This window comes from Mandrillus leucophaeus, unplaced genomic scaffold (genome assembly GCF_000951045.1).
Source record: "Mandrillus leucophaeus isolate KB7577 unplaced genomic scaffold, Mleu.le_1.0 Scaffold253, whole genome shotgun sequence".
NCBI lineage: Eukaryota > Metazoa > Chordata > Mammalia > Primates > Cercopithecidae > Mandrillus > Mandrillus leucophaeus.
In genome coordinates, this window is record NW_012102621.1 from 2,256,820 (window position 1) to 2,274,974 (window position 18,155).

At 45.4% G+C, this 18,155-nt stretch overlaps 1 protein-coding gene across 1 annotated transcript in view; it reads right to left on the minus strand.

The window, feature by feature from the left end:
• SHISA9 (shisa family member 9) overlaps positions 1-18,144 on the minus strand; it is a 355,039-nt gene extending 336,895 nt beyond the window's left edge. Inside the window, exons 1-2 of the mRNA XM_011983671.1 lie at positions 17,765-18,144; positions 3,607-3,734 (exon numbers count right to left, since the gene is read on the minus strand). Coding sequence (XP_011839061.1) covers positions 3,607-3,734; positions 17,765-18,087 — 451 coding nt within the window. The 5' untranslated portion in view covers positions 18,088-18,144. The remainder of the gene's footprint in view (positions 1-3,606; positions 3,735-17,764) is intronic.
• Positions 18,145-18,155: the final 11 nt, after the last annotated feature.

Below are 18,155 nucleotides of genomic sequence, written 5' to 3' on the forward strand. Positions count from 1 at the left end.
ATCTCGGCTCACTGCAACCTCCACCTCCCAGGTTCAAGTGATTCTCCTGCCTCAGCCTTCTAAGTAGCTGAGACTACAGGTGTGTGCCACCACACCTGGCTAACTTTTTTGTATTTTTTTTTTATTATACTTTATGTTCTAGGGTACATGTGCACAACGTGCAGGTTTGTTACATATGTATACATGTGCCATGTTGGTGTGCTGCACCCATTAACTCGTTATCTACATTAGGTATATCTGCTAATGCTATCCCTCCCCCCTCCCCCTACCCCACGACTTGGAACAAAAACTGTATTTCAAAAAATGTGCTGTGAACACAAATGAGTTGAGAAACATTGATCCAGGCTGTAGCCACGGCCCCTCACTCACATCTTCCATCCTTAAGAAGACCAAATGGAACCTACATGCAGCCTGCACCCCCAAAGGGGAAGAGGGGTGTCACTGGCAACCAGGAAAGTCGGGGTGGGGGAGGCAGGGTATGTTCATAGCACTTAAGGACAAAATGTGCCTTCAAAAACAAATGATAATTATATAGAAGCCGAGGAGCATTTGCAGAAAATCACCATCTCACAGGAAACTACATCCTGCTAATCAAAGAGGTTGAGGCCCTTTTGATTATCAGACTAAATATTTTTAGGCAATATCACTGAATGCCTGGAAAGAACATGAACAGCATCCGCTGAAGAAAAATCCATCTTTAGATAAAAAGGCAAGTCCAACATATCACAGGAAAAATCAACCCCAGAAAATTAATGTAGAAAGATGGACAAAAATGTTCTCTTTCCTCCCTGTTCGCCTTCACCCAAGTCCCTCTCCACGGCGCTCCTTCCAAACATCCAGATCTCAATACTGGCTATTGATTATCTTACCATTTGACTAAAACTTAAGGGAAAGAATAGAAAGAGACCTAAGGTTAATATTAAGAAAAGAAGAGAGAAATTGATGGAGATTAGTATTCTCTTAAAGCAATGTCGAGTGGGTGATTGAATAGACATGAAAATGACATTTAACTTGAGACTAGTGAATCCCAGTCAAATCTAGCAACTTGGATGTTCAGTGAAGAACAAACTGAAAATAGCATGACGTGCCCTTCTTGGTGTTTCACAGAGAGATGCATCATTCTTTCCAATTTGTGTAATGGAAAATCATTGTAGATCCCATAATGTCCAGGAAAGGGTTTTATATTAAATGGATGCGTTCTGGTTCTGGCACAAAGGGCTGGTCTAATTTTCCATTCTTCAGACTGGATACCTTCCCTTCTACTTCGCTATCAATCCAAATGTTCTCTGATGACTGCTTGGTTTCTTAAACCCTTAACTGATTAATATCAGTCATCTCATCCTGTTCTCTCAATGAACTCCTCAAATCGTCTGTTCATCTGAACATACAAATGTTTTTCTGTATCTATAATATGTAAGTAGCTCCTGTAAATCAATAAAAAGATAAACAAGGAAATCTATTGCTACTATCAGCTACTGAATTAATGTGTTATATATATTAAGTTTATTAATATAAACCAGTGAAAAGGTCACATGCTTCTTATTTTTGTTATTCAGATATTCCCAACAATGCTAGGAAAGAAGAACTGGATCAACCTGGAAGGATTATAAAAAATTAACATCTGCGGCAGTTCTTGTAAGAATGCAGTGTTTGTAGCATGACCCCTGGAATTCTCCCCTGTAGCTTCCCAGGAATTCTCTAGTCTAGTGTTACCCAGTAGACTAGTACAAGACACTTTCTCCCTTGATGAAAAAGGTCACTGATTACTTAGGCACAAATATAGACCAAATGCAAGAATCATAAATAAATCAAAGTAGCCTGGCACAAGAGACTTCCGTCCCTGGACACGCATCTCTGAGCAGTAATCCATTTTCAGTACAACTTTCAATGAAAACGTTTCCCGCCCACCTGATGGAATGATGAAACTTAAGTGACTTCAGTGAGTTTGTTATTTCATTTGAGTGCTGATTCAAAATCATCCTAGAGATTGGAACTTCAAGGGAAAAATCTGTTAGCAATCACCTTTTATAGCCAAGGACTCGACACCCTTTCAATTTCTCTGCTCTGTGATCATGTTCATTTATATATGATGTTTAGGACCCACGCACACGACTAGGTTCAACTCATTTCCCGGTGCCTACTGAAAGAAAATGTGCTTACTTCCATTAAAGCCAGAAATCAGACACAGCAGTTGCCATGCCAGAATTGATGCCATTTACCGTATCTTTGGGGGCTATGGGATTTGGTCATAAAACTTCCATTTGCTGGTGTATTTTTCTCTAAAATGTTGCTATTTCTCATACCATTTTGTGATCCAGTTCACTAATCATGTTAAATTATTTAATATATTTAAACCTAAGACATTCTGCTTGGTGTCCTATTTTTCAACCGTGCAAACATTGACTTTACTAACACGCTGCAACAATTTCCAAACCATGAAAAATCATCACTAGGCAGAATCAGAGAATTCACATTGCCTAGGTCAAATTCCACAGGCTTCTTCCGCTACCCATTAAGCATAAGAATTTGCAACCAAACAGTCCAAAACTATGATTCAGCAAATAAAACACCCAGGCAACTCCTAGTGGAGCCTCAGCAAAGACGACCCAGTCTGTAAAAATGTGCAACACTAGAATTGTTTCTGTTTTCAGGAACCTCCAGCCACAACTAAATGCATCCTGTAAATTGTCTGGCTTTTGTTATTTTAAACCAAACCCTCCACATCACTTTAATGTGGGGGTTACTTGAAAACATATAATTACTGGGGTAACCACAGTAGGACATTATTGCCAAAAACTAAACAATCTTAGTTTTTCTCCAGTCTCATAGGTCAGAGCATCAGCTCCATGATGTATATCGTATATACAGACCTTTGAAAGGAAAGAAAATCTTAGGGAGTATACCAAGATCCCCAATAATGCTTTGTGAAAAATACCTATTGAAACACAATAGCAAACACAGTTTTTTTTCCCGTGGCAGAACAATGGAAACGAATTTGCTGCTGTTGAATCATACAGAGGAACCTCAAATTAACAGGACCAAAATTCAATACCCACTCCCTGCACCCCCTACACACAGAATATTTTGTGGATTGTTTTTATGAAATTCTAGCTTTACAAATAATAGACATAATTCTTCTGAACTAGTATTTCATCATTGAAAACAGCATGAAACCTAGAAGTCACAACTGCCCCACCTCAGGTGGCAGACGTATAAGCGAATAGACCATTGGCTAACAGATTGACTAGCTAAAATGAACCAACCCAATAATTCATTGGTTAACTAAGTACTCAACCATGATGAAACAACTAAGAGGTCCACTAATCTAGTTAATAGATCAATGAAGATGAATCAATCGAGCCATCTACTAGCTAAAAGAACCAATCATGTGAAACCAACCAACTGGATGGCCATTTAACAAAGAAAGCAACCAAGTGACATCTGATGATGCCAAATTCAGCTTCATCCAAAAGAGATGAAAGAAAGCTTCTAACCTGCCCACAAAGAGCTCTTAACTAACCCAAGCACACTCCATGAAACCTGGCAATGTGACCACTGCTCAGGTCACCACATGGGACTGGAAATGGTTCGTGCAGCTGTACTTACGAAGATTATTTATGGGGGTTCTCGTGTCCATGTTCTCATAATGCTGGACGTGGACAACAATGTTTAGGTCTCTCTCCATGTGATCAGTGTTGCAGTGGCCCTGTGGCCTCATGACATCCGCAAGGGCCCTGAAAGAAGAAAGAATTTAAATCTGTTCATTCAAAACACAATGATTGGCAGGTGCTATGCGCCAAATACTGCAGTTGTGAACAAATGGCAAGGCAGGTTACTCCATGGAGCCACCATTCTAGTTAGAGGTGGAGTCAAGAAAAACCTAAGTAAATAAAATCACTGTAATTAGAGGTTACATAGGGACTTTACACAGATTAGTGCACATGCTTCTCACAGCAGCCGTGTAATAACAGGACTATCTACCCCACGGAGTTTTTAAGAGGATTAAATGATGAATACATGTAATGTGTCTGCACTCCATAGATTTAGTTCTCTCTTTATATCTGACACTAGATACAAACCCTTCATGTACAGCAATGGCCCAGTATTAGTAACAGTAGATAACATTTATTATTTGCCATAAGCCAGGCACCGTGCTAATCGCATTACATGTCTTAACTAAACAAAGCAGCACAAAACACATTATGAGGATTATTACTCCTTGCAGATGAGTAAACAAAGGCTCAGAAAGGTGAATCGACCTGCTCAAGGTCACAGAGCCAGTAACTTGTGGCACAGGAATTTGAGCCGGAGTGTGTAGGGGGATGGAGATATAATTCAGTCTATGACAGTGATCTTCATGATTAGATGGAAACTTAGCAAAAAAAACACCTCAGTGTTCATACATAGAACAGACCAGAGAGCTGCCAAACAGATATCGCACCTAAGATCAGACCTAGCAACACATTTTTTCTCTTTACTCTCCATCATATGTTTATTTAGATTATATGAATATCCTTGAAAGATATAGAATATTTTTGTAGGTATTATTGTATATGCGTGTGTCTTTTACATAAACAGTGTTTTACCATAAACCTCATTCCGTTTCTTCCTTCGTTCACACGTGAGCGTTAGCCATATTGCTGAATGTGAATCACTTTCATCCCTTGCAACCGCTGCAGAATATTCTGTCATATGCAATCCCCACATTTCACTTACCTGCCGGCATGAGTCTTCATATGCAGCAATTAGTACGGTGGAGGAACTGGCCCATTAGAAACCCATCAGAATGGATGGCAGCTCCAAACAGCTGCCATCATTGCAAACCAGCAGACTATCAGCCCTGTTTGTCATTTCCATAATTACAGCCATCTAGATGGTCACCAACTCCCCAGCCCCGATAAACAACACTGCAATAAACATCTCTCTTTTTTTCTTCAGGTAAGGTCTTGCTCTGTCACCCAGGCTGGAGTGCAGTGGTGTGATCATGGCTCACAGCAGCCTCAAACTCCTAGACACAAGTGATCCTCCCACCTCAGCCTCCTGAATAACTGGGACCACAGGCACATGCCACCACGCCCAGCTAATTTGTTTTCTTTTGTAGAAACGTGGTCTCAGGGTCTTACTATGTTGACCAGGCTGGTTCCAAACTCCTGGCCTCAAGTGATCCTCCCACCTCCACCTCCCAAAGTGTGGAGATTACAAGCACAAGCCACTGCAGCTGGCCAATAAACATCTTCATACCAGCCTCCTCTGTACCGCAGAGTTCTCCAGGGTGTAAACCCACAAGTAGTATTGCCGTGTTTGAGGATATACCCCCGTGCCCTTAGCTGGCCAGAGTCCTCTGAGCTCACACACTGGGAGACAGAGTAGGAAGAGGAACTGTTTGGGGGAAACCCACACAGACCACCCAAGAATTCAGCAGGCCCAGCCTGTCTGCTGGAATTTACCGCACTACAGCAGCGATTCTCAAACAACAGTCCGCCTATCAACAGTGTCAGTGTCCTGGCAGTATCGCCTGGGAACTTGTTAAGATGCAAATTTTCAGATCCATCCAGCCCTCCTGAGTCAGAAACTCCAGGAGTGGAGTTAGCCCAGCAGTCTGTGAGTATCTGCTACACATTCAAATTTGAGACTGTGCTAAGGCCACAGAGGCCCCGAGCATGGGGGAATTGTCGATCACTGGGCAATGGAATGATGGGGTAAGAACTAGAGCTGGTGAGAAGACATCTCAGCTGTGAGAAAGGGGTTACAGAGGGACTTGAGGCAGACTATTGCACATGTTTCTCACAACTACCGCATTGTGAGAAGCCAACACAGCAAGAGCCCCACATGAACGAGAGGAAAAGATTGAGTCTACTGAGAGACAAGAGAATAACAACAGCTCTCATTCTTTCACTGTTTTAACAAATATTTATCATCTACTATGTGCCATACACTATATAAGGCCCTGAAGATACAGCAGTGCCCAAGATGAACAAGGTTGCTGCCTTCCTTGAGCTTATATTCTATGGGAGAAGATTTTAAAAAATAATAATAATAAACATGTTAAGTAGATAAACGACCAGGTGCAGTGGCTCATGCCTGTAATCCCAGCACTTTGGGAGGCCAAGGAGGGCGGATCACAAGGTCAGGAGTTCGAGACAAGCCTGAGCAACATGGTGAAACCCTATCTGTACTAAAAATACAAAAATTAGCCAGGCATGGTGGTGGGTGCCTGTAGTCCCAGCTACTCAGGAGTCTGAGGCAAGAGAATCACTTGAACCCGGGAGGCAGAGGTTGCAGTGAGCTGAGATCACGTCATTGCACTCCAGCCTGGGCGATAGAGCAAGACTCCGTCTCAAAAATAAACAAACAAACAAGGGCTGCAAATCAAATAAAAAAGAGTAATGTGATCAGGAGAACCTAGGACACAGCAGCAATTTCCACAATAGCCAACAAGTGGAAGCAACCCGAATGGCCGTCAGCTGATGAATGGACACATGAGATGTGTTACAGGAAATGGAATACTCTCCGGCCATACAAAGAAATGAAGCACTAATATCTGCTACAACGTGAATGAATCTTGAAAACATTATTCCCCGTGAAAGACGCCAGACACAAAAGGCCACACATTGTATGATTCCATTGATAGCCAATGTCCAGAATAGGCAAATCCATAAAGATGGAAAGTAGATTCGTGGTTGCCAGGGGACACACGGAGGGGAGAGGAAAGTGACTGCTAATGGATATGGATTTCTTTTTAGGGTGATGAAAACCTCATTAGAATTAGATACTGGACTGGGAGTAAGTAGTGATGATGGTGGCACAATGTTGTAAGTATTAGGCTGGTGCAAAAAGAATTGCAACTTTTGCCATTAGAAGTAATGACAAAAATGGGCTGGTTGCAGTGGCTCACACCTGTAATCGCAGCACTTTGGGAGGCCGAGATGGGTGGATCACCTGAGGTCAGGATTTCAAGACCAGCCTGGCCAACATGGTGAAACCCCGTCTCTACTAAAAATACAATAATAAGCTGGGCGTGGTGGTGCGTGCCTGTAATCCCAGCTACTTAGGAGGATGAGTAAGGAGAATCGCTTGAACCCAGGAGGTGAAGATTGCAGTGAACCAAGATCACACCACTACACTCCAGGCTGGGCAACAAGAGTGAAACTCAGTCCCCGCCCCCAAGAAAAAGAAGTGATGACAAAAACCACAATTACTTTTACACCAACGTATATATTAAAAACCACTGAATTGCATACTATATTTTTTAAAGTATACTTTTAAAATATACCAAAAACCAGTGAACTGTATACTTTTTTTAAGTTACAAATAAATAGGAGGGAGAGGTGCGGTGTAAATCAGGAAATGCCTTTGTGAGGGGGTGACACTGGAGATAGGCCTTGAACAGCGAGGAGCTGGTCAGGTGAAGATGATGGGAAGAGCATTCCAGACTGAGAGAACAGCAAGTGCAAAGGCCCTGAGGCAGAAAAGAGCTGAGATATTCGGAGAACAAGCAAGAAAGCCAATGAAACTGGAAGAGGGCCGACTAGGAGGGGCGCGTGACATGGTGTCCATCGGCATAACCCGTTTCACAGAGTGAAATACTGCCCACACGAACTCACTAAGCAGTGCGGGGATTGGGAGGAGATGCAATCCTGAACGTCTTTGAAATCAAAGTTTGGGCTCCTTCTGACCTCCATGCAATAAGCAGGGTCTAAAACTCAACGGGGCTCCAGGGAAAGAAAGTTTTGAGACAAAAGACAGAGGCCTTCCAAACCTAACTTGCCTTTTTCACTTTCAAACAGCTCTTCATGCTGAGCTTCAGGGGATCACTGAATCCTCTGAAACTGGATGGAAATTTTGTGCATTTTTCTCGAGTAAGAAGCCATCACTTTTGTCGGATCTTCTAAGGAGTCTCGCACTCTCCCGAGCCCCAAAACTCCCAAACTATTCAGGCTTTCGAAAAGATAACAAAGTATGTAATCAGAATGGCTACTGTGAACTTGGTCAGTTCTGCCAATCCGCAGATACCCTGGGTTTCTCTTGAGTACCAAAATTTGTGAAATATCAGCCCAAAAGCCCAAGGACACTTTTCCCCCAGGGTAACCCTTCCTAGAGCGTGTAGCAGAGATGAGGAGTCTTAGGAGCCTTCATTTCCTGGACAAAGAGTCTTTAAAGTGCGGCTCGTTCACTCCAGAGACTGCATAAACCGATTTGGTATGGGGGAAGGAAATGTCAGAACTTTTCTGTATGGTCTCATGTGTACTGATGCTGGCGCCCACTCCCAGAAGGCCCATGTAAGACAGCAGGAATCGGGAACCTTGGACCAAGGAAGGTGACCACCAGCAGTCCCGTCGCTGGGATGTGCTACCTGTATGGCAATTATATGTACCCCCGAAGGGTATGCACAGATTAAATTATTTATTAGCTTGGGGCAAAAGTAATTGCGGTTTTTGACATTGAAATTAATGGCAAAAACTGCAATTACTTTTGCACCAATCTGATACTTTTGACTTGGCTAACCATCACAAAGCAGACATGTGTTTTAAAAATGCCCCCTTCTTAACAAAAACCACAGCCTGAAGATAGCACTGATCATGCAAGCACAAAAAAACACTAAACTGGACTCCCCTCCCCTTCTCTTCGAAAGCTTCTCACAAGGTTAAAACAATGACAGTCTATTGAGATCAAAACAAAGTCAGATAAAAATAATGAAAATGCTCAGGAGGAATGGTTCAAATCTAGATTTTTTTATTAATGATAAACTTCACCCTTCAGTGTACATTATGCATTGAGATAGTAACTAATGATAGTATGAAGTCATCACAATTAGCAACAGATTTTCAAATAATATTTATTTCACCCTCAAGCTTGGTTTGAAATTTCTGTCCTTACGTATGCTTCATAATGTACCTCATCATTGTCCATGGGTTCATGCACATGCTTATAAATGTGCACATATTGGGGTACATACAAAAAGCATTCTATAGACAGGGATGTGCTGAAAAAATGTAATGAATTAGACAGTAGAAATAACCAACTATGTGTTCCAAGCCACACAAATGCCTAAGAATTTGGCATTTGTTTGTGGCACATAGTTTGAGTGCTTCTCAGATGTTACGGTGCGTCCAGATCACCTGGGGATCCTGTTAAAATGCAGATTCTGATTCAGTGAGCAGGACGTGGGGCCTGAGATTCTGCCCAAGCTCCCAGGTGATAAAAATGCCGCTGGTTCAAAGGCCACACTCCAAGTGACAAGACCCTAAGGGTACTGGGATGGTTAGTGTCATGTGTCAACATGACTGGGCCGTGGGGTGCCCAGATATTTGATCAAACATGATTCTGGGTGTTTCTGTGAGGGTGCTCTTGGATTAGATTAACATTTAAATCAGTGAGCTGAGTAAAATAGGTTGCATTCTAATGCCAGTAAGACAGATTGCCCTTCTAATGCGAGTGGACCTCATCCAATCATCTGAAGGCCTGAATAGAACAAAACGCTGACCTTTCCCCCAAAAAGAGAGAATTCTCCTGCCTGTCGGCCTTCAGACTTGTACAAGAACAACGGCTCTGGAGATTCTGGACTTGCCAATTCCTTATAATGAATCTCTTTGTATATTTGTTCTGTTTCTCTAGAGAACCCTGTCTCTTACAGTTACCTGAAGAAGCAGCTACACTTTTTCTTGATAGCCTTCCACCCAGTTCAGGAGAATTATGTTTCTACATAACTGTTGTTTTAAACAAACAATTATGTTTCAACATAATTATGTTGCTATTTTTGAGGTTGAAATGACTGAATATTGAACATTTCACAAGAGAGTACTGAAAGCTAGTACTAGAACCAGTACTTTCTTATGAAAGTAGTACTTTCTTATGAAAGCTAGTACTAGAATCAGTACTTATAAAAGTGCTGGCTCAACTTTCTTGTACATTTCCTTGTGTGTTATCTGTCTCCTGATATTTGGCTGTTAGCTCTGCAAGGGCAGGGATTGCTTTTGTACTATTCACAGTTCTCTCATATCTGTCAGCATAGTGCTGGGCATAAGTTAGATGTTCAGTAAAGACCTACTGAATGAATGAATGAATGAATGAATGAATGAATGAATGAATTTGGAGATACTCTGTTATGCCAGGTAAACCAGGATATCAAATGCAGAACTCTTACTTGCCAAGTACTGAACTAGGCACTCAGAATCCAACCATGGAGTAGAAGAGACAATTGTGGTCCCTGTGTATCTTACTATGAATGATAATAAAAGGGCCGGGTGCAGTGATGCATGCCTGTAATCCCAGCACTTTGGGATGCTGAGGCGGGTGGATCACTTAAGGTCAAGAGTTCGAGACCAGCCTGGCCAACATGGTGAAACCCTGTCCTTAAAAAAATATAAAAATTAGCCTGGCGTCGTGGTGGGTGACTGTAGTCCCAGCTACTCCGGAGGCGGAGGCAGAAGAATCACTTGAACCTGGGAGGCAGAGGTTGCAGCGAGCCAAGATCGCATCACTGCACTCCAGCCTGGGTGACATAGTACAACTCTGGCTCTTAAAAAGAAAAAAAAAAAAGTAAAGAAAGAAAGGAAAAGAATAATGGAAGGAGACAGATAATAAACTAGTATACCAGTAAATTAGCAAGTTAATTTTAGACCATAATGTAAAAATGAAGCAAATGACACTGACTAGGTGATGGGCTGGAATGTGTCAGGCTGGGGTGGGAAGCAACTAAGCCTGGTCAGGGACGGCTTCTCAGAGAAGATGACACTGGAGCTGGGACCCTGGTGATGAGGACAGACCAGCCACACAAGGGCCAGTGCAACAGCTCCAAAGTGGGAATGAGCTTAGCTTATCCAAGGAACAAGAAGAAAATGGTGCATCTCTTTTCTTTCCGATTACAATGATAAATATATGACATGAATATTTCCAAACAGAACTGAGAGTCCCAGTATCTTGCTTCAAAGTCTCCAGGTATCCCAATGTCCAATCTATGTGTTGACTTTTAAACACTTGAATAGAGTTCCTGAGTACTTCTTCTTACACCAGAAGCACGATTTATTTCTCAAAAATGCAAGGGCAATGGGCATGAGTGAGCTTTCTACAGTAATGGTGACACAGGTGTAGACATTAGTCCAAGCTCATCAAATTATACACTTACAATGTGTGCATTTTGTTGTGTAAATTATACTTCAATGAAGTTGATTTTTAAAATGCAAGGACTCAGTGCCCAAAGAGAAGTCAACACACCCTGCAAAGACAAATAAAGACTTTTCCGTGGCCAACAGTAGATGCATGCACACATGGACTTCTCCAGCCTGGGAAGCTGGTCAAAGCCTTAGGATAATCACAAATGCATACAAAGATGGGAGGCAGGAGAGAAACTGGAAGGCAAAAGGCAAGAGAAGGAGGTGCATTTATCATTATTTGTTGCTATTTCTTTGCAAGGGATGCCAGTTTTTCTGAAGCATGTTTTTAAAACACACCGGATCCTGCTCTGCCACTTGGCACTTGGATTTCCAATTCTGTTTGAAGGTGGACAAAATAATGACATGTGTTCCCTACTGGCTTCAAGTGTAGAGAGCTTCAAACATGTGCTTCTGTCCCCAAGGTCATTTCTCACCAACGCCTCCACCAAGACGTCTGGGCCTGCCGGGGCCGTTATAGAAAATGTTCCTAGTCTTCATCTTACAGTGGCTTCTTGAACTGGCCCCGATGCATGCACTGTTGTTTGCAGGGCATCACGTACTTCTTTGTGATCTCAGAAGACTGGAATTCCTGCAGATTTGCACTCAAATGCAGTGCAGCCTAGCGGTCAAGGATCCATGCACTCAGACGGTTCGGGTTTGAAGTCGGACACTCCACTCACCAGGGGCAGGTTCATCCTCTTGGAAAGAAATCTGTGCCTCCGTAAACAGCAGATTGTCATAGAGCCTACCTCATGGGGGAAGGGTGTGAAATTAAATGAGAATTTACACATAAGCTTATGGCAAAATTGCAAAACCAACAAGGATTTTTCAACATCACTTAGGCCAACAGTTTGCAATGTATTTAACATAGTCACACATAGACCCTCCCTCCTATTCTGCACATGCCAGCCCCTCCCACTCAGATTCCAATGCAAGTCCAGAGAGGTTAGGAGACTTGGTCAATGTCACACAGCTAAATAAATATAGCAGAGCAAGGGTTAGTCACCAAGATCCAGATGACAACATAATTCTCTTCAGTAGACAAGAGGTAGAAAATCTGAATAATAAGGATAGTGATAAAACGGTAATTGTTGCTGAGCACTAACCGTGTGACAGATCCTGTGCTCATTGTTTTCCAAGCCCTGTCTCAGTGAATACTCCACCTGCAGACAAGAGCCTGAGACTCAGAGAGGTGAAGCAACCTTCCCAAGGTCACACAGCTATTAAGTGGCTGAGCTGAGATGGAATCTCAGGCCATCTGACTGCAGTCTGTGCTATTCAGACCAACTTGACTGACTCTCTAGGGGCTGCAGTTAACAAAACAGAGTGAATTGCGTGGAGGTGGTGACTGAGATGAACCCAAGAGCTTCCTGAAGGGGGCAGTCATCACTCAGTGGCAACCAATAGCTGCTGTGTGAAAATGCAGATCCAATGTCACCAGACCCACTGAGTTCTCGGGAGAAATCAGGAATCTGGATTCCTGCATGAAATCTCCCAGTTTTTAAATGTTGGCAACTGAGTCTCACTTGGTTTTAAAACACCAGGCATAATAGAGACTAAAGAGATTTCACAGCCAAATACAATGAGCCGGGTCCTGATGTGCAAAACCAAGCTCTAAGTGACATTTTTTTTGTGTGCAAGTGAGAAATTTTTAAATGACTGGATGTCTGATAATATTACGGGATTTTTCTTCTTTTTCCTGGGTATGATAATGGAATTGTGCTGTGTAGGAGAATGTCCTTGCTCTCAGGAAAGCCCCATGCTGAGATATAAGGGACTAAGTGACATGTCTGCAACTTATTTTCACATGTTTCAGCCAAGAAAGAAAGAAGAAAGGGAGGGAGGGGAAGAGGGAAGGAAGAAAATGAGGAAGCGAAGAAGATGAGAAGAGGGGAGGGGAAGGAAAGAAAGAGAAGGGAGAAAAGAGAAGGGAGAAGGGAGGAAGGGAAAAAGAAGGAAAGAAGGAGGAAGGGAAGAAGACAGAAGGAAGGAGGGGAGGAAGGGAAGAAGGAAGGAATAGAGGAAAGAAAGGAGGAAGGAAGGAAGGAAGGGAGGGAGGGAGGGAGGGAGGAAGGAGTAAGGAAGGGAAGGGGGAAGAGGGGATGGAGGGATGGAGGGAAGGAGGGAAGGGAGAGAGGGAGGGAGGGAAAGGAGGAAGGGAAGAAGGAAGGAAGGAGAGAGGGAGGGAGGAAAGGAGAGAAGGGGGAAGGGGGGACGGAGGGAAGGAGAAGGGAAAGAAAAAAATATGGAGAGAGTGTGTGAGCAATAAAGCAACTATGACAAAATACTAATAATTGTTCAATCTAAGTTAGTGGTTCTCAATTGGGCCAGTTTTGCCCTTAGACGACATTTGGCAATGTCCAAAGACATTTTTCACTGTCACAACTGGGATGTGGAGTGTGTGCTACCAGCATCTAGTGGGCAGAGACCAGAGATGCCGCCAGACATCTTGCCAAGCACAGGACAGCCCCGCACAACACAGGATTCTCCAGTCAATAGTGCCAAGGTTGAGAAATCCTCATCTAGATAAAGGATATACTGAAGTTATTTTGTGATTTTTCAAGGTTTTTTTTTTTTTTTTTGTTTTTTTTTTTTTTTTTGTATGTTTAAAACTTATCACAACACAAAATTGAGGAAAACTTAAAAACACCTAAGTAGAAATACCTTGCAGATCAAGCAAAGCATGTCTACATGGTTTGGTATCCATAGCTGGCTACCATGTGCAGTCATTTATTCTAATAAATAGTGATTGGCTGTGGCTGCTCTTGCAGCTGCTGAATGGGCGTTTGTTCAGTTCTTACAAGATCCCATGCAAACCTTCCCCCACCTCTTCCTGGAATTGCTGTCTTTCTCCTTTTCTCAGCCCTAATTAGCCCAGAAGCAAGCAGGCCACAGGCCCAGGACTCTGAACCTGCAAACTGATATCTTGGAGGCCTCTGCAGCAAAACCCAAGTTTACTGGTCACCAGGAGTAAAGTTTATAATGGGGATGCAACAGGATGCTTTATGTCTTTCAAGAGAATATGCTTTCAGTCTGGATGAGAAGAAACCCCCATTCAGGCTCCCTTGCAGCTCCAGACAAAAATTAAGAGGCTGTGACTGGCAGGTTAATTTCACCTGGAAGCTGCTTTGCGTCATAGCAGCCTCTCTGATGCCAAGCTTGGCATGTCGACACCCACTGGAGCATCCCTTGGCACAATCCGGCAAAGGCTACTGAGTCGATTGCCATAGCTGGGACTCCAAATGATTAACTGTGTAAGCAGCCCAGGATGCATTTGGCAGGCACCTGGAGCAGCCCCAGCACCACAGAAAGGTTACATATGTTGAGAAACAAGCAACAGAACGCAAATACGGCAGGGTACAGTGGCTCATGACTGTAATTCCAGCACTTCGGGAGGCAGAGGTGGAAGGATCACATGAGGTCAGGAAAAACCCTGTCTCTACTAAAAAGTCAAAAAAATTAGCCGGGCGTGGTGGTGCACACCTGTATTCCCAGCTACTCAGGAGACTGAGGCAGGAGAATCACTTGAACCTGGGAGGCGGAGGTTGCAGTGAGCCGAGATCCTGCCACTGCACTCCAGCCTAGGTGACAGAGCGAGACTCCATCTCAAGAAAATAAAAAATAAAAATGCAAATAAAATAAGAGAGTCACAGTGGCTCCTCTCCTTTCTCCTGGATTAATTTATCCATCCCTCAACCCCGTGAAATATCCCCAAACCCAAGACCGGTGTTTCCCCAAGTGTGGACCACTTTATCTCAGAGCCATTAGGGGATTACAATCTTCCTTGTTAAATGAAGATTTCTCAGGCCCACCCAGAACTTATTGATTCAGAATCTCTGTGGATCAAACTCAAGAATCTGCATTTTAGGACACTGCCCCAGATCCTGACATTTATTCAATCTGAAAACATCACATTTAATTGTGAAAACACAATTAAAACCGGGAGACTGATAACGCACAATTTCCTAACTGTGTGACCTTGGACACAGCACCTCACCTGAGCCATGATTTTCTTGAATGTATATGGATATTAAAATAGCAGCTGTCTCATAAGGTAGTTGTGAGAAATAAATGAGAGAGTGTTTACTTGCACACATGCGCACACACACACACACCCCAGTATAGTGCCTGGCTCCCTGTACAGTGCTCAGCAGGTGTTAGTTCCTTTTCCTTAACAATGATTGGCTGCACATCAGCATCACCTGGTGAGCTTTTCAAGGTGCAGCTGCAACCGGGCACAGTGGCTCATGCCTGTGATCCTAGCACTTTGGGAGGCTGAGGTGGGATGATCACTGGAGGTCAGGAGTTCGAAACCAGCCTGGCCAACATGGTGAAACCCCATCTCTACTAAAAATACAAAAAGAAAAAAAAAATACAGAGGCTCAGGTCTCTCCCTAGAGATTTGGATCTAAGTAGCTTAGGGTGGGACCCCTGGTGACAGGACGTTTTTATAAAACATTCCAGGTAACACTAAACAGCAGTTACAGCGGAAAATCATACCTCAGAAGCCGCCAGTAAAAATCAACAACTCTCTTTTCAGGAGTGTGCACTTCCACTCCACTCTGGAATTCTCAAAAATGTATACTGGGAGGACCTGTGTTGGGGTTCTGGTACCCCAGGACTGGGTCCCCTAGATTCTGCCACCAGGCATACCCTCCCTAGAGCTGCAGAAGAAAGTAGCTGTAACCCGCTCAGCTGTGCTCATTTTTCCCCCAGCAGAGCTGCACGGGGTGGGGGGGAGGGGCAGCACCAGGAAGTTGGGTCCTTCCTGGGCCCTTGGGTAACCAGTAGAGAGCTTTCACCACAACGCCCAGATCAAAGAGGGCTGATATAGCATCACTTTCTCCCATAGATGCCCAAAGGTTAGCTCCTCTCCCCACCTGCCCACCTCTCGTCCGGCCAGCCATCAGCGAGGGCTCTTTTAAGAGCTGGTTCTCGAGGACAGGGCTTGGTGGAGATTTCAGCAGTAGTTAACCAAATCTGCAAGGCAGCCTACCTGTCTCGGAGTGAATCTTTCCCTACCAAGGCGACACCCGCTGCCGCAGTCCTGAGACCACTTCTCCCCCCATCTTAACACAGACCCCGGGAATTAACAGGGACTGGCCAGGCCAGTGGGGCTGGGGACAGGACACCCTGTGGTTGCGGAAGGTGGGCGGGGCCAGAGCTTTACTCCTTTAGTAGGTCAGGGTTTCTCTGAAGCCCCTCGGAGGTTACTTCTGTGCAACAAGACCCCACCGTCCACCCACAGCTCCCTGCTGACCCAAACCGATAACTTCCTCACCTCTTCCCCCAAAATCTCTTCTCTCTGGGAAAAAAAAAAAAAAAAATCTCATCGGATACTCGTCGTATAAATAGAAAATAATTACTAGTGAGGTGGTGATGTTCCTTTGCCTATTTTTGGTGGGTCTCTTTGTTCAGATTTTTTAGGCATCACACGGAGCGCGTGCACACACGCGCGCGCACACATAGGCCCCCGGCAGAGGGGGCGCAGGAGAAGGGGTGGGGAGAGGGTAGAGGAAAACACAGCGACTTCGTTTCCCAGACTCGGAAAGGGGACAGTTAAAGCTTATATGCCCCAACCATCCAGCTGTTCGCAGGCCGCTAGTCGCTCCTTCCACCCCGCCCGCCCGGACCTCACGCCAACCCCCCGCCTCTCCCGCGGCCGGGGGCTTAGTGCTCCTAGTGGCCGCGTCCTCCGCCTCCAAAGTTACGGAGTTTGCGAATCGATTTAGACACTTAAAAAAAATGGCAAATAGCTCCATTAATCCCCCAATGCCTTCTCCCATCTGCTGCAACTAGCTGGTGCTGGGGCTTGCATAATGAACAAGGCAAACCCGAAAGTTGACGAAATCAGGGTGCTTGGAAGTGAGGGCGCGGGAGGAGGGGGCTCCGGCCCCCAGAGTCCAAACCAGCCAGGGCAAGGGGCTCAATCTGCAGCGATGGCCACGGCCCCGGCCAGGGAGAGGTGGAGGCCAGAGAAATGGACGAGGTGGGTAAAGGGGCGGGGGCAGTTGAGGTCCGAAATCCAGGGACCGCGAAGCTGTGGTAAAGCGAGGCGGCCGCTCCAAGCAAGGCTTTTGTTCTCGCCCTCCCCTCACTCCACCTCCCTCGCCTCCTTTCCGCGAGTCGTACGAGTTGCAGGCGGCACTCACTCTGACCCTCCCTCCTTCACACACGCGGGCTCGGGCTCACACACGCCCCCCTTCCCTTTCGGGCTCGCCTGTCCCTGTTTACCAAAAGGCTAGCACCTGGAATCCGAGTGGTGCCATGGACCCCCCTCCTCAAATCCCAAGACTTCGGGACCACGGGCTCCCAGGCTGTGTGTCTCAAGTCCGCCTCAATCACCAGCGGGAGGAGGCGGCCGGGGGCAGAGTCACACACACATACACGCTCACACACACACGCACACGCTCAGACCCACACCTGTGCTGAGCCCAGCGCCCCTTCTCCGCGCTCCAAGCCGAAGTTGGCTTCCCGGTGACATCCCCCAGCGGAGAGGTTGGGATGCGGAGAGCGGGGACCGTGGGGAGCGCCATTGCCTGGGGGAAGGTGGGGAGGAGAGAGCAGGGGGAGCGAAGCCCCGAGGGGAGGGCGAAGGGGAGGCAGCCCACCTGGACATGTGCTCCCTCTGGGGCCGGTGCGCTTTCTCCAGCCCCAGCTTGGTGAAGATGCCCACGAGCACCATGACGGCCACCACCCCGCAGATGATGTAGACGATCAGGTTGGTCTTGTCCTTGGTGGGGTCGTGCAAGGGGTCGTCCTTGCGGGCGGGGGGCTTGCCGGTGTTGAGCCAGAGCGGCGTGTCGTAGTTGGTGCAGGTGCTTTGGTTCAGTCGCCGCTTCTTAAACGTGCAGCAGAACCGGAAGCCACAAGTCCCGCAGCAGAAGATGAAGTCGCCCGAGCTGCAGTTGAACGGCGGGTCCCACTGGCCCATGACATCGAAGTAGCCCCGGCAGAAGTCCGGCGTGGGCGCCCGGGTCGGGGGCGCGTCGGATGCCTCGG